Source organism: Lycium barbarum, chromosome 3 (assembly GCF_019175385.1).
Source record: "Lycium barbarum isolate Lr01 chromosome 3, ASM1917538v2, whole genome shotgun sequence".
Taxonomy (NCBI): Eukaryota; Viridiplantae; Streptophyta; class Magnoliopsida; order Solanales; family Solanaceae; genus Lycium; species Lycium barbarum.
In genome coordinates, this window is record NC_083339.1 from 136,766,668 (window position 1) to 136,783,034 (window position 16,367).

General features: G+C 33.0%; 2 protein-coding genes across 2 annotated transcripts; one reads left to right on the forward strand and one right to left on the reverse strand.

The window, feature by feature from the left end:
• On the forward strand, positions 1-1,158 carry LOC132634268 (uncharacterized). The gene is made up of 3 exons (XM_060350542.1): positions 1-355; positions 447-520; positions 668-1,158. The coding sequence occupies exons 1-3, from the start codon at positions 262-264 to the stop codon at positions 980-982; spliced, it is 483 nt and encodes a 160-aa protein (XP_060206525.1). The 5' UTR covers positions 1-261; the 3' UTR covers positions 983-1,158.
• A 9,081-nt stretch (positions 1,159-10,239) lies between these two features.
• On the reverse strand, positions 10,240-12,117 carry LOC132632819 (UDP-glycosyltransferase 89B2). Its single transcript, XM_060348917.1, has one exon. It carries the CDS (start codon positions 11,912-11,914, stop codon positions 10,475-10,477), a length of 1,440 nt encoding a protein of 479 aa, XP_060204900.1. The 5' UTR covers positions 11,915-12,117; the 3' UTR covers positions 10,240-10,474.
• Positions 12,118-16,367: the final 4,250 nt, after the last annotated feature.

Sequence of the window (16,367 nt, forward strand, 5' to 3'; positions counted from 1 at the left end):
TTCCCTAATATCAACCTAGAAAGACCATCTTCCTCTTTGTTAACTGTTTCTTTTTCTATTCTGTTTTTTGAGTTTCCCCAGGTGCTCAATTGTACCCTAACCATTTGTTTAAGCAAGAAAAAGTTAGTTGTTCTAACCCTAGCTTTGACTTGGGTTTGGAATTTGGGCCTTCTATAAATCTCCTTTGTTCCCCTTCATGTGCATCCATCTCCTTTATTGCAGAGTATAACAGACATAACCTTAAAAACAAAGAGGTCAAAAATGGCGTCTTTACGTTTTAGTTCCTTTATGCTTGTTATCGTACTCTTCACTTTTCTTACCATAAAGAATACAATTGCTTATAGTGATAACCAAGGTACTGCCTCTCTCTTTTCCACTCTATACATTAAAAAATTTGTTCCTTCTTTTTCCAAAATTGGGAATCTAATTAGTTGTTCCTTCTGCAGCTAAACAAACCTTTGTGGTCCATGAAGCAGAAAATGGTTATGCCATGGCATCACTAAGGAATAATCATGAGAAGGTACTAAAGTTGATTTGGTTTCCCCTTTAGTTGTAGTAGTATTTTCTTTTTTTTCTCAAGACTCGAATTAAGTGACAGTACAAATGTTTCAAAATGAAATTTAACTTTACGAACTCTGATGGAGGTTCTTATTGAAATTAATTTCAGGAAGTTTTGGATGGTGTACCAGCAGCTGCTGAATTCACTAATGGTAGAGAGGGAGGAAGAAAAATGATGTTAGAGCGAAAGAACATAAAGAAAAACATGAAGCAAGTGGAAGCTACAGAGGAAGCTGATTCAAAGAATTCAGGTGCAAGTGCAATCCATTCTGTTGGAAATTTAAACTTTAAAGGACAGGGGAAGTTGAGAGAATTGAGCGGTAGAAGTAGTAGTAGCCATTCAGTGAAGGCCAATACAGGGAGTTTTGTGGCTCTTAATGCTGATTATCACATGGCAAGACCACACCCCCCTAAGAATAATTGAGTGAAACAACTCAAGAAAATTAGTAGAGAGGGAGAAGGAAACTTTTTGTTAGTTTTAGATCTTAGCTGTTTTTCTTTATTAGTTAGATGTTCTTGTGAAAAAGGATAGTATACTTGTATGTATAAATAGAAAATTGCACGAATTTTCAGACTTTTTCATGTGCAACAATATCGCAATTCTTTGTAGTCCATCTATTCTTTTTCTCAAGCAAAGTGAATGGAGATATCGTTTCTTTTATGATTCCTTTTTCTCTGTTTTTCTGTTCATCAACTCCTCCCTGCAAGCTTCATGAAGTGTCTAAATTCTTTAGTTTTGCCCAATTAAAGCCTATGTTATTTTGCATTAGCAAACTAGTTCACTGGAAATAAGGAAAGGAAACAGAAATGGAATGAATCCTCAATTTGGGTATTTTCTCGTTCACAATGCAGTAAACAGCAATAGTTCAGCCAATCCACTCGGTGAATCGCGAAAGGACACTCAAAATCAGGTTACTCAATTGTACTATTTGGATGAGACTAGTTTAATTTAGAGTAATTTCCATGTTACCATTAGTTTTTTTCTTAATTTTCCTTCATTTGAATTTCAAGTAACAGAGCGAAGAGAGCAAAAATTCGACGAAATCAGCAAGTGGACGCAACTCGAAGAACTCATCAAAATTAACTTTAACAGATCAACCTGATGATACTGAATCATTTCAGACGCTTGAATCAGAGAAACTTATGGAAGATTCGACTGAGTTTTCCAACATGATGAACAAAGACTACACTGGAGGTCCAGGATCAGGAAGCAAACCTCGCCACAAACCCCCAATCAACAATTTCCAGCCTTTCCACAGATCAAATCCATGAAACCATGTAAAATTTTTGGTTTTGGTTCAACAATTTTGGCCCCCTCGTAGGAGGAAACTATACACTAACCCAGTTTTGCTTTGCTTGATGACTCTTCAGACAATTAGCACTGTAATAGTTTTGTTTTTTCTAGCTGTGATGTACTAACGTGTAGTTAATAGTAATGTGTAAGAATCAGTCTTGATTCCTTAATATTCTAAACAGTACCACTGGTCAAAACAGGAAGACCACATTTTTTTATGTTCTGCTTCCGCTGAGAATCTCAGAGTGACTGTATTCTATGATTAAAGTTCAATTTGGCGCAGATGAAACACTGTAACATCACATGGTCTCAACGCTGTGAATTAAAAAAACTGTAAAATTTTGTGACACCACACAGTTTCATGCATGATCAATGGTAAGCTTCTGGATGTTAAACTTCTTACAGTCATTGACGCATCATTTTGGACTGAAATTACAGTAACAGAATGTATTACTTCACGAAACACTTTAGTATGGTGACATTTTATTGTGAGATATATTCTCTAAATAATATAAGCAAAAGAAATAATACGAGAGACCTCTTTTTTGGTTCTCCCCTTTTTTCCTATTACCATTAGCAGCCTATTAACAAAGAGAGAGGGCATATCATTGTAATCTTCCCTGTTACTGTTCTTTTGTCCAAAAAAAATTGACCTTTTTTTTCTTTTTCTTAGGTGTCAATCACTTAGTTTACACACGTGACATGACTATTGGTCCAGTAACTAAAATTTCTTCAAATTTAAGTGGATCTGAGATTGGACTTAATAAAGTGTATTTTTGGAAGACTCTGAACCTTTCTTTACCATACTAGTATTATTTGGCCCGTGCTAAGTCCGTACCAAATCGACATTAAGGATTAAATTTTTAAATATCTTTTTAAATTTTTTTGTTCTTACTTCTTTATTTTTGTAACATCAGTTTGACACTTTAAAAAATACTGTTATATGACGAAATCAATAAAATTAACTTATAAATAAATATAAATTAACAAAAGCCTGGGTATTGACATATACTTTTGTAGATGCTCTTTCAAATTAAACCACACACAAAAAATACCGAAAGTCAATGAAATTAAATTGTTGTTACTTTAAGCTTTCTTTTCCTTCTAAAAGATGCACGTTAAAATAACTTATTTTCTTAATTTAATGAAACATTTTATGAAATCTACATTGAAATAACTTTTTCATGTTAAACTTAACTATTGTCCTAAATTGTATAAGATATTAATATCCCATATTTTGCAAAATATTTTAATATATATATATATATACACTTCTTACAATTGACTACAGTTTCTTCTAAAAAAAAATCAGAATATATACAAAATTATATTTTATAGCTCCTCTTTTAATCTGTAGTAATTTATTAGATACATTTTACGTTGAAAGTGTGTGCACATACAATTTGATTAATTAACTAGCCTACTTTGAAATTAATTTTTCGATTGGGATGAAAGGACTATAATTTATATTTTTTATACTTTTGAAAGTATTTAATAATGATATAAGTTATTTGTGTCTATGTTTTAATTTAAAACTTAACCCCACCTTAAGTGAAATTTTGTTAATCACTTATGTTTGTCAGCACATACGTTCGAGAAATTAAAAAAAAAATACGTTAATCGAACGAATAAAAATTTAAAATAGCAAATGATAAATGGTAAATAATATTAATAAATAATATTATAAGAATAGCACTTTAACTCAATAATTTATCCTATATTAAGATAGAATTTAAACGTCATGATAATTTATTACGTGTCTATAATAAATTCTTAAGGAAAAATATAATTTAAATAAATTTAAATAGTAATATTTTCACATAAACGACTCAAATATGTATGAGTGTGCTTTATGGGGGCCACAACCTTTTTCATGGCATCATCATCTTTAGTGACAAGACAAAAGTCCTTAAAATTTACCAAAGCGTGTTAAGATTTGCAAAGTAATTAATACTTTAATTAGGGGCTAAAAGAGACAAAAAATTATGTGAGGACTACAAAACTTTGAGATCCTCTCTTATACTAGTTCAGTCAAGCCCGTGCTGAACCCGGGCACAAGATTAAGATAATATGCACTTCACATTATAACTTATGACTTTTGGATTATTTTTGTTATTTTGACTTAAAAAACAAATGCTTGTAAGCACTTTTTTTTTTATCTTACTTAAATACTACAAAAGTGTTTAAAAGCTATTTTGGCTTAAAAGCACCTAAAATAAGTCAATCCAAACAGCCTCTAAGATGGTCGCTTCTTAATCATGTATTATTCATTAGTTAAGTGTTTTGATCAGACAATTAGATAATTTACTAAAAGAATCGTTATAAGAAAGCAAGTTTGCTAGGGATAAACAGATGGAGTATCAAAGAGACAAAGATAACTTTGATGTTTAGTGACATAATTTAAAGTATGCAAAATGATATATTTCATGAATTTGTGAGCATATAATTTGTAGTTAGAGGAGGAATAGCATGTTTTGGTATTTATTGTAACTACTCATAATTTCATGTGATAATGGTTTATGCAAAAACAAAAATGGTGATTAAAGTCTGGATTTAGATGAAATTAAAAAAAAAATTGAATTGATTGAAACAATGTTTAAGAATTAATTTTGTTTGTCATTAACTCATTGATGCTTTATTTTTAAAAGAGAACTCCCTTACTCAACCAATTAAGGATTATATGATTTCTGACAAATTAAATTGTTTGCAAGAAAAGAAGGATGCAATTATCAATCTACATATATATATATATATATATATAATTGCAGGAAATAGCCCCGGTGACATGGCACACTCTAGAGCTAGATTTCCTATTTATCTATTTTCTCAGATTTTTGCCTTTTTTACCTATTATTTTGCTTTTACTTATGCTATTACGTTTTAAAAACTCCAAAAGGAGGCATTGGTTCGGCACAGATCTACTATAACACTCCGAAAAGTCACAACTGTTACAAAGCAGACAATTAAGAGACGAACTAACTCGCTGTTGCAGTCCCTAATGCCTCATCTTTTTTATAATATAATAAAACTTTCTTACAATTAGTATTACTTAGTACTAATTCTATGACTGCATTCATTGTACAGTTACAAAATTATATTCTACATGAAGCATTTTAGTCACTGAAGAGTACATGAGCAAGGAGTTGTGATTTTTCATGTAAGTATATAGAATGATTCATTTTCCCTATATACAAGTCATGCCTCTGATCTGTTTGTCCAAGAAATATTCGATTGCCAAGAAAAGGGTCGCTTATGTAAACTATATCTGAAGTACAAATGGAACACAATGTATGTGGACCAGTGGTGGAGCCAGAATTTCCGCCGAAGGGATTCAAAATATAAAAAAGTAAACATACGAAGAAGCCTAAGAGGGTTCAACGTCTACTATATATACATTAAAAATAGTGTTTTTTTCCACCTAGGGGGTTCGGATGAACACCTTCGGCAGCGTGTGGCTCCACCACTAATGTGGATTGCCTAAGTTCATATCATTAATACTTAGGCATATCTCATGGTATTTTATTCCGCTATCATCCTACCTTAGATTTATTTTCTAGTTTCTCTTTGAACTTTTTCCCGGACATATTTAAAGAATTCAATTTCCCGAAGAGGGTGAAGGGGACGCTTTTCAACTTTCAGTGTTTCTTACTTCAGTATGCTCTTGAAGGTGGTGTGATGTTTCTCTATTTCCTCTCGTAGAAGAACCCATGCTTTTCACGTATTACATTTAAATATTTTTGCTTAGTTTTTTTCCTATCCGAAAGTGTACTCACTCTGTAATTGTTTTTTATTTGGCGTTGGACAATTAAAATATTGAACACAATTTACATTCAAATTCCTTCGTAGTATAGTTTAATATCTATATGGCTTAAATTTGAATATCTATAATATGGCTTAAATCAAACTTAAAACGAAAGATTTTCATTAAAGGTATTTGAAATTTACAACTGTTGTTATCTCTCTGTAATCTTCTAGCCTTACTCGTCCACTACGATGTGAAACAAAAATTTACAAAAGCTAAGAAATTACTTACACAGTTATACTAAAGCTAACAATTAATAATTAACTCTCGGTAACTTATTAAATTAGTACTTACAAACATGTACATGTAATTTTTTTATATGTAATATTGTTGTCTTATCTTTTCAGTTTTCCAATATTAAGGTTCTGTAATTGCTTTTCTATTTATTTGAAGAAAAAAGACTTGGAAAACGGCACATCACTTTGTTTTTATTGTCCGGTGCTTTTTGATATATTTGAAATTTTTTATTCTTGATGACTATAATATATGTCATACGTGACATTAAAGATTTTATACTTTTAATTGATAGAAAAATAGAAGAGGCGATATTTGGTTATTATAAGAGAGATCAATCAATATTGTGAAAAGAAATTATATCTGAGAACAAATGTTATGAGTAGGGAAGATAAATAAGACAGAATAAAACGAGAGTAATATATCTCAAATCATTCATTCAAATTTCTTTGCACAAAATAATGCCAAATCCTGTATACTCTATATTTATTATTCAAACGAATAATTTTTAACCCTACACGCACACATATACCACTAGAGGTTAAACTTTAAATGTATAGTTTTATCAACTTCTTAAGCTTTTACATGAATTTATGTATTTTTAGTCTTATTATTTGAATATTAGGAAAATATTATCTCACGAGTTTAATGAGCTTTATTATTGGAGAAAATACACAAATACCCCCCAACGTATACTCGAATTAATTATGATGCACCTAACCTTTGCGGCCGACCTATTACCCCCCCCCCCCCAGCCTTATTTTTTTCTATATTTTTGTACCCTTTTTCGGCTGACGCGGCACAAAAAAAAATTGATGCACAGTTGAGAGTGTTGCACACTCTCAGCCACATCGGCGCCACGTCACTGCCACATTGGTGCCACTTTTCCTTTCTTTTTTTCATTTGATTTTTCTTTTATTAATTATATTTACACTAATTAACTATTAAACCCTCCATTAATTTTCTCTTCTTCATCACTAAACCCTTCTTCTTCTTCTTCTTCTTCATTTCAAGAAATCAATCAACCCATATTCTTCCTCCATTAACATACACACACATTCAATCCATTTTCTTCCTCCATTAATACACATACACACATTCAACTCATTTTGTTCTTCTATTAACACACACATTCAATTTCTTTCATCAATCATAAATATTTTTTTCAAGAAATCACCCAACCCATTTTCTTCCTCCATTAACACACACACATTCAACCCATTTTCTTCTTTCATTAACACACACACATTCAATTTCATCATCAATCATACATATCATTTCAAGAAATTAACCAATTTGGGTTCAAGAATTTCTCTTCCACGGGGCTGCTTCTTCTCTTTTCTTAAAAAACACCAACTTTCGGCGGCGGTGGTGGGGCAGTGGCCTCTCATTGGTGGTGGCGCGGGAGGGAGAGAAGGAGACGAAGGAAGGGGGGAGGGGTCATTGGCGCAGTGGTGCAAGGAGTGGAGAGAAGGACATGAAGGAAGGCGGGTTGTCGGGGCAGTGGCCCCTCGCCGGTGATGAAGTCCGGTGGCTGCAGTGGCCGCGGTGGGGCTAAGATAGAAAAAAAGGTTGAAAAATTTAGAGAGGGAAGGGAGTACAAGTAAAAAATGAGATAGAAAAAAAAAGGAAAAATAAAATTTTAATACTTGTTTAATAAAATTTAGGTGGCACCAATATGGCAGTGACGTGGTGCCAATGTGGCGGAAAGTGTGCAATACTCTCCACTGTGCAACTGGGCATCAATTTTTTTTTGTGCCACATCAGCCGAAAAAGGGTGCAAAAATACATAAAAAATAAGGCCAGGGGGGTAATAGGTCACCCGCAAAGGTTGGGTGCATCATAATTAATCCGAGTATACGTTTGGGGGGGGGGGGGGGGATATTTGTCTATTTTCTCTTATTATTGCCGCGAAGCGCGGGCATTTCCCTAGTATTTAATAATTATGGGATTGAGGAGTTGATCATTTGGTAAGCATCTTTTCCTCTTTTCTATCCCACTTAATTAAACAAATTGAATAAAATTTAAAGGTTTTTTTTCTTTTATTTTTCAAGATTTTAATCTATTAATTGTTAAAAAATTTAAATTTTATTTTCTATTGCATGACTGTGTTAAATCTTTAAATAAGATCAAGAGAATGTGACTTTATATTTTCAATTTGTTTTTTACTAAAAATAAGCTCAAGAGAAATTTACTGATAATTTAAGAATTACTAAAGAAAATTTAATCGACAGAGTACTCTTCCGGTACCAATGCGTTCGGCAAAGTCATTATCATCATCATTTTAGATTATCTTTATGCATAATTATTTTTATTAGATGACATCATCACTATTCACAACTTTTTTAGCATTTTAAAGGGTTAAAAATTGATTGTGTCAACCTAAGTAAAAATGAAATAAAATAGGGGAAAAAATAAAATATAGAAAAAAGATATGCTATCAAAAATAGCAAATTTATCAGAGCACACTTTGGTATATGAAGTAATAAATAGCAAATTCAAGGGCAATTTGAAAGAGTAAACCATTTTGGTTGGGCCAACCATATAGTTACAATATAACTAAGTACCATACTTATATGTATATATATATATACACTTCCTGATTTTTGATGTTACTAGGGCCTCAAATACATTTGCATACACATCCAGATTTTCAGACGAATTTTCGCAAAGCTTAATTTAGTTATGCGGTTTGGCGTGAAGCTAAAGCATGTCTCCTCCTCTCGTTCACAATATCTGTGTAGTTTTTGGGGGCCTTCATAACACTGTTCGACTTAGTTTACTACGAATCAAACACGCGCTACCTACCGTCCTGTAATTACATGTGTTAAAGCCATGACAATTTACCACTTCCGAAAACGAAATTGGACTGAGACTGTCTAGTGGAAGACAATATATAATGTGCCTAAGGGCCAAACTCTCTTATGACCCATATTTAATCGTTAGAAAGTCCATAATTTGGACTCCAAATTAACTTGCTTCATCACAGTCAACGTGTTGTTGAACTTTTGATCACGAGTCCATAATATAATTTGCCATCGTGAGTGACGGCTAATTATATATATGAGTTATGACCTCATTGATCTGGTAGCTTAAAACCTTATTATGACTCATTTGACCTCATAAGCTTGTCCACTCATTTCTTATCCAATATCTGTGCAAATGCCTAATATATATAGTTCTATGGCCCTCATTCAAGGTATGAGAAATAATAGCTGCAGCCTACACTACTCTTAGCTTTCTTTGTATCCTCCCAAATTAAAGTGCCGCCATCTAAGTTAGGTATTAGATGCAACCCTCATAATGTGAGCAATAGGTTTCTCTGGACGAAATTGCTTTTAAGACTCCATTGTTATTGGGGTAAATACACAGCAAAATGGACAATTGACATTCAAGAGAAAGCTTAAAATGAGCTATGTAATATCAACTACTGGGCAGCTTATTGAAAATGTGTCGCAGTTTATAATAAGTAAAGGTTCTGTTTGAACTTCTAGTTTTAGTGCCAACTCTCATTGACTGTACTCTAGAATCACAGAAATTTCAGTCTCCCAAAGGTGTCGAGAGTTGATTACAATTATACTTTCTTATTTATAAATTTAAAACAAGAACCTGAACATTCGCACAAGGAAAAAGATCGTGTCAATTTAATAAGATTAGTATGCAACTGTCCCTAATAAACTAAGTAGTCGTTTATCAGCAGTACCAACTCCTCCAACCACCGGCAAGGCCACGAGATGGATACTAACTCTGCAATGACTCTTCAACTACATTAAACAAATATCTTTTTCTTGACCATCCCCATCATTAAGAGTCCAAGAGTGTGAACAAGAAAAAGAAAAGAAAAAACTATGAAGTAAGACGCATGTTACTGGAGGTACAGAAAGTGGAAAATAAAAAAGCGGACCAAATATTTCCACTAGCCCGAAATATAAGCAAGGAAAAGTAAGTAACATTTGATCTATACGGAGTAAGTTCACAAGTATTTTGACTTATTTATCCATTCAATAAACATAAAACATGCATAGGCCAAAACGAATAGCTTACAAGTAGTTTTGATTTTATCAAAATTTTAACTATTTTAATTTGATTTTATCATATTAACTAATAATTTTATTTATAATATCTTCTGAATACCATTCCCAAATTAAAATCACTTTCTAAATACAATTCCCAAATAAAAAAATCACTTTCTTTCTTTTTATTCCATGTCACTTTCGTCCCTCTATTTGTAAAATTACTTTAATTTAATATTTTTGTATAACTTAAATGCATTTGACTCATTTACAAAAACACATTTTCACCGGACACATCAATTACTTATTACCAAATTCTGAACTTCTATTCAAATATGTAATTGGAATACTTGTTTATAAAATTAGTATCAACACTAAAATGTGTTTTCAACAATCAGCACTTATCCGCTGATTTCCATGATCTAAGCCAATCAGGCTCTATCCGTCGTCTAATGGAGATGGATAATATATGCTTACATACTGATACTGGTATAGTAAACAATGGATTGTGGACAACCAAACAGTTTAGCATTTTCCGTTGCCTGTCGATATCACAAGGCCGAAAACTCTGTTTTACCTTTTGATTTTTGTAGCCTCCTCCCTTAAATGATTTACGAACGTTACCAAATCTTTGAATGAGTTCCCACCTTCTTTAATGCCATCCAATGCAACTTTTCGCAGCTCCGATGCACGGGCCCTTCGCTCTTCTACGTTGTTCCCTTGCACAGCTTCTACCAGCAACTTAGCCAACTTGTCGGAATTTGGTATCGTTTTTGCACCTTCACAAGCTCTGGTCGCTACCTTATGCTCGTCCACTAAAATATTCGCGTTGGCAAATTGGTCCGCACCCATTGGCCACGTTAACATAGGCACTCCAGCAACTAAACTTTCCAAAGTGGAGTTCCAACCACAATGAGTCAAGAATGCGCCAACCGCTCGGTGGTTTAAGATTAACACTTGTGGAGCCCAATCTCTAACCACTAACCCCCTCCCAGCTATTTTTTCCTCGAACCATGACGGGATAACGCCATAATCATTCGACACGTGTCCTTTAGTAGCCCTTTTAGCTGACAAAATGAACTTGACACCACTTTTCTCTAACCCTATAGCTAACTCCTCCATTTGTTTGTTTGTTAACACCGCTTGACTACCGAAACAAACGTACACCACCGAGTGATCTTCACACGTGTCTAGCCATGCTAATATTTCACTAGCCAAAACCGAACTTGAACCACCTCTGTTCAATGAACCGGAATTATCATCCTGGTCGGGAGGCAGTACTGGTCCGACAGACCAAACCCTGTTATGACCCAAATCTTTCATCAAATAATCCAAATACACATTCTCCAACTCAGTGAACGTGTTGAAAACAAGTCCATAACTCGCTATATCCGCTAGATAACATTCTCTAATAAATTCCGAATTTGGGTCTCCTTTAACATAACTCCTGAAAATAGGAGAGAGCTGCCACCAAGGGTATTTCGGACAATTCGGAATACTTGTTAACTCAAAAATCTCGTTCTCATCATTAGTGTTTTTCCTTCCAGGCATTTCACGCCAAAGTGAATAAACAACAGACAAAGCTAACGCGCCAGAAGTGGAAAACACGTACCTGCGAATACCAAGCTTGGTTGCAATTTCTTGGGTGAACCCCAAAAACATATCAGATATAATAGCTGATGGAGGTGAAGAGTGGTTGTTAAACCATTCAATTATGGGATCTCGAAGTTTACCAAGATTGTACATCATAGAACGGAACCCATCAGCGGGTAAGTCCTTGACGTTTTCTACGCCTGTGGGGATTGAAGGGTGTGAAGGGAAAGGTAAAATGAGAGTGTTGATTGATGGGTGCTTTGTGAGAAGGGGGTTTAAGATAGGGAGGTTTTTGGGGGTGACTAATATAGTGATGGATATGTTGTTGAGGATTAGCTGATGAGTGAAGTCTAAGACAGGTAACATATGGCCTTGTGCTGGATAAGGGAAGATGAGAACATGAGGGCAATTTTCAGACATTTTTATCAGTTGCCGATGAAGTTGGGTGGTACAAATTTAGAGAAGAAGAAGAGGGGAAAGGGAAAGTGGTTCAGCTTTAAGGACAAGAACAAATGTGTGCTTCGGTTCTTTTTTTTTTTTTTTTTTCTTGTCTACTTTATAATAGAGCAAATGGAGGAAAATGTCCGATTTGTATTATTTTTGGGTGTTTTTTTTTTTTTTTTTTGGTAACTCATATCAGTTGACCGACCAGATTCAACTATTTGTTCTCTTGACCGTTGACTACAGTATTTTCTAAATCTCTTGCGGTAATCTTTATTCTGTAAAAAAGGAAAAGAGTTAATTAATATATGATTAAAAATGGTAAATTACTAATTACATTCCATAGAAGATTCTCACCGTTATAGTTACATGCTAAAAATTGGAGATATAGATTGACTATATTTAGAGGAGTATCAAGTTAGTTACAATGTGCAATCTTTTCATGTGTGAATCTGACGTGTCTTTTGTATATTTTACCTTTGAAGATTTATGTTTTTTTAGTTTCTCATTCGGTGTTCGATACCCGTATTGAAACCCAACTATATTCGAATTCGCGTCGTGTATTGCCTAAACATTACTAATGGCTCAAATTCTTATTTTCTTGAGCGTAGATAGATACGTCTTGAAAATACTTAAATAGTACTCATGCATATTAATGCAGTTTTTTGCTTTAAAATCGAAAATGAATTCAACGCAATCTAATAATAATTTACGAAATGACCAAATTTGAAAATCATTTCTATTTTATTTTTGTAAATATATTTTTAAAATTTATATTTCCATCACCAATCAATCAAAATTCGTTTTTGTTTAGATATAACCGTCTGTTATGGTTCAAGGTTCTTTGTAGTCTTAAAAAGCTACTAGTAATAACTTATGCTCCCTTAGGATCAAAGAGTATCCATTTAGTCCTTTGCACACTTCTTAAAAAAATATTAACTCCTAAGGAGTCGTTTGGATATAATTTGAAATTACGGTTTTAAATCATGATTTCAAACCATATTTGGACATTTAATTTGAATATCTTAAGTTGTATTTTTCTTATAGACATAAAACTCCCATAAGTTGTGAAAACTATCAAAACATTTTCAATTCTTATACAATCTTACAAAATGAGCAAGTCATAGTTCATAACAAAATTAATACACTACTAGAAGGTCTTTCTAAAAAATACAACATCAATTGATCAAACTATAGTTCAATAAAACGAAAATTTAACATGAATAGTAAAGTAACTATTTTTTAATATAATTCTCCCACATGGTAGACATAAATAAAGGTTGGTGGAAGTTAACAAGGTTGGTAAATGGTTGGTGGGAGTAATTGTTAAAAATATTTATCAACTTATGGGTCTTTTTTTTATAAAATATAAAATCACGGGTCACGTTTTATATTAAAAAAATTTGAAACCCCAAATCATGACTTTTTGGATGATTTGAGGTTTGAAACCATGAGATGAAATGCATGTCTAAACGTTGGTTTCATCTCATGATTTCAAACCGCATATCCAAACGCCTACTACATAAAAATAGATAATTTGACTAAGTTGCCCCTAATTAAATAAGTATTGGGAATTGATCACATATCACTTAATAGGGAAAATCTGAAAACATAAGGTTAGTTCTTTCTTGATTTGATAAGTAGACACTCTTTTTGACCCAAGAAGAAAAAGTTTAAGTGGCACTCTTTTTTATCCGGAGGGAGTATTATGTTTTAATTTATGTCCATCTTATTGAATTTCTTAATGATCTACTGCAGTGGTTCAACTGTCAGCCCATCGATCAGAATAAGCGTTTAATTGTTTCCAAAATGGACAAGTACGAAAAAAAAATTGGAGTATAAAATGTAAAATGAGAAATGAATTTTCACAAACATCTTTATTAAATGCATAAATATCACTCGGTCTACCGCTAGTCGTAGACTCGTATCTTAGCTTTGCCCAGGATAGGAGTGAAGAGTTAGGTTGTATTCCCTTAATTCTCAATTCAAGAGAAAAGTAAACTTTCTTTAAAGTAAAATATCATATTAGTGGTTGTAGCACATTAATCATCGCATCTTGTCACTATCGAGTTATATTTTCTACGCTTGACTCAAAATTTTCTTCATATTTCTTTTTATCGTGGTGAATTTCAATATCTAATTAATTATGTGTATTCAAAGTTCAAACAAATTCACCTTGACCATCAATCACGGATAGGCGTCCTCTCCCAGTCAACCTGGTGCTTCACAGGAATGAGGAAACAATAATGAAGTTTCTTCTTAATAATGTAAACAAGAGAAAACAAAGGAGAAGGAGCAAAACTTATTCGCACCCACCGTTTACGTCAACAATAGTGATCCTTTTTATTTGGTATGAGTAAATATCTAATAGTTTTAAAATTTATATAATCAATTGGAGTTGTATATGGGTAAAACTGAGGATACGGTCATGCTCGGTTTCCCGTTGTCATGGTTATGTTCGGGCAGGACGCAATCGGCTTATCGAGGATAAGGCTCCAAGCTCGATCTAGAATGAGTCGTTGAAGCAGAGGCGGTCAACCACTATGGGGAGAAGATCGGAATATCCGCCCTCAACTGAATATTTCGAAGTCAATCTCGACAACAGCTGTCACCATATTTCTTTTCCTTACTTAGAATTGCACTAGGTTTAGGACTCCTCTATTATATAAAGAGGAGGCCCCCATTCATTGAAGGGGGTTCGACAACAGAAAGAGAGAAAGAGTTCATATAAAAAAGCAATAGAATCATCTGAGTTCATTGATATTTTCCTAAGTTTATCTTCATTATTCATCATGTAACACCCGCCAAAAGGGGTTCGACCTCAGTTTCGGTACCCAAGTTTATCTTCATTATTCATCGTGTAACACCCGCCAAAAGGGGTTCGACCTCGGTTCCGGTACTCGAGGCCTGTCATCATTAGTATTTGGTTCGATCTGCATCTTTTATTTACTTATTCGCTTATCACGTAATCTCATCTTGAATTGAATTGAGCCATATATCTTTGACATCACGCATAAATTTAATTGTTCTCCATTTTAAGGTTAAACAGAACTATAATTCAACGTTAATTTTAAAAAGATTACATTTTAACATTCATTTCCAATCTTTTCTAGTTTTAAATTTTTATATAGTTTACGTACAAATTGACTCCAAAAGGGTCCAAGGGCTAGTTTATTTTTGGGAAAACTATATAAATGCCCATCGAAGCCAAACTGAGTATAATCCACTATTTGTCCGCGCATATTCCTCTACTTTGATACCAACCAAACTATTTACCCATGAGTCCATCGTATTACACTGTGAGTTGTTTTTTTGGGTTAATTTCGGAGATCACCTCTCCGGTTTGGCTTCTTAACACTCACCTGTCTTGTAGTTTGAGATATTACGTTTCCTTTTATTATTTTAATACTTTTGCAACCAAACTAATTTAAATGATAAATTGTCTATAATATCCGCAAACTACCCTTATCTTCCACTTTTTAATAATTCTAGGTTTTTAAATATAAACCTCCTTTCGAATTTCTCAGAACTAAAGAAGATTTCAACGATCGATAATTGAATATTAAAACGAAATATTAAATTCCTTGGCATGCATATCTGTTATGCCACCATGTAGGTTGCAAGAACTGGGGTAAAATTTTACCTTTAAAATTATAAGTGAACAATTTTTTTTTCCTAAAAAGAAATTAAATATTTTCTTAGTTAAATTGGATGGAGTTATAGTACATCTAATAGAGTTCCATTCTCTAACAATCTAACCTAAAATCTATATATAATATAAAGTTAGGCATAGATAAGGTGATGTGACATCTCTTTATGGCCTAGAATACCATTTATCTTTTTTCTCATTTTTTTGACATTTGCCCCTCCATTTATCTATTTAGTTGATTTTTAATAGCCCAAAAGATCTTTAATTTCAATTAATCAATTTTCCACCTCCCACTATTAATTGCTTCTTTATTAAATAACTTAACTTAATATCCATTTATGTATTATTCAAACTTTTTCTCCCCCACGTTACTATATCATCTATTCATCTCATTTTTGTGGGAAAAAAAATCCTTTATTTTATTTGTTCTAAAGAGTCCATATTGAAAGAAATTATGCTGCCGGCGTTTTTTCATTTTGTGTACATTACTTGCCATTAAATTCTAATCATTTACTTGCCTATTTAATTTTCATTATTCACTCCTTGAAATGTAACTTATCATTGCCTTCCTATACGTTCTTGAAATTATGTAGACATGTTCAGTCAATTTGTTGCTATATATATAGTTCATTGTTAAACTTCAGGAAGATATGTAATTCTTCATTTTTTTTTTTTGTTAAGTTTTTTATGTGTTTCTTTCTCTTGTATATTGCAAATTTGGTTTTAATATGTGTGTATTGCCTAATATTATGTGTTTTATTAGTTGTATACCTTTTGGAGAAG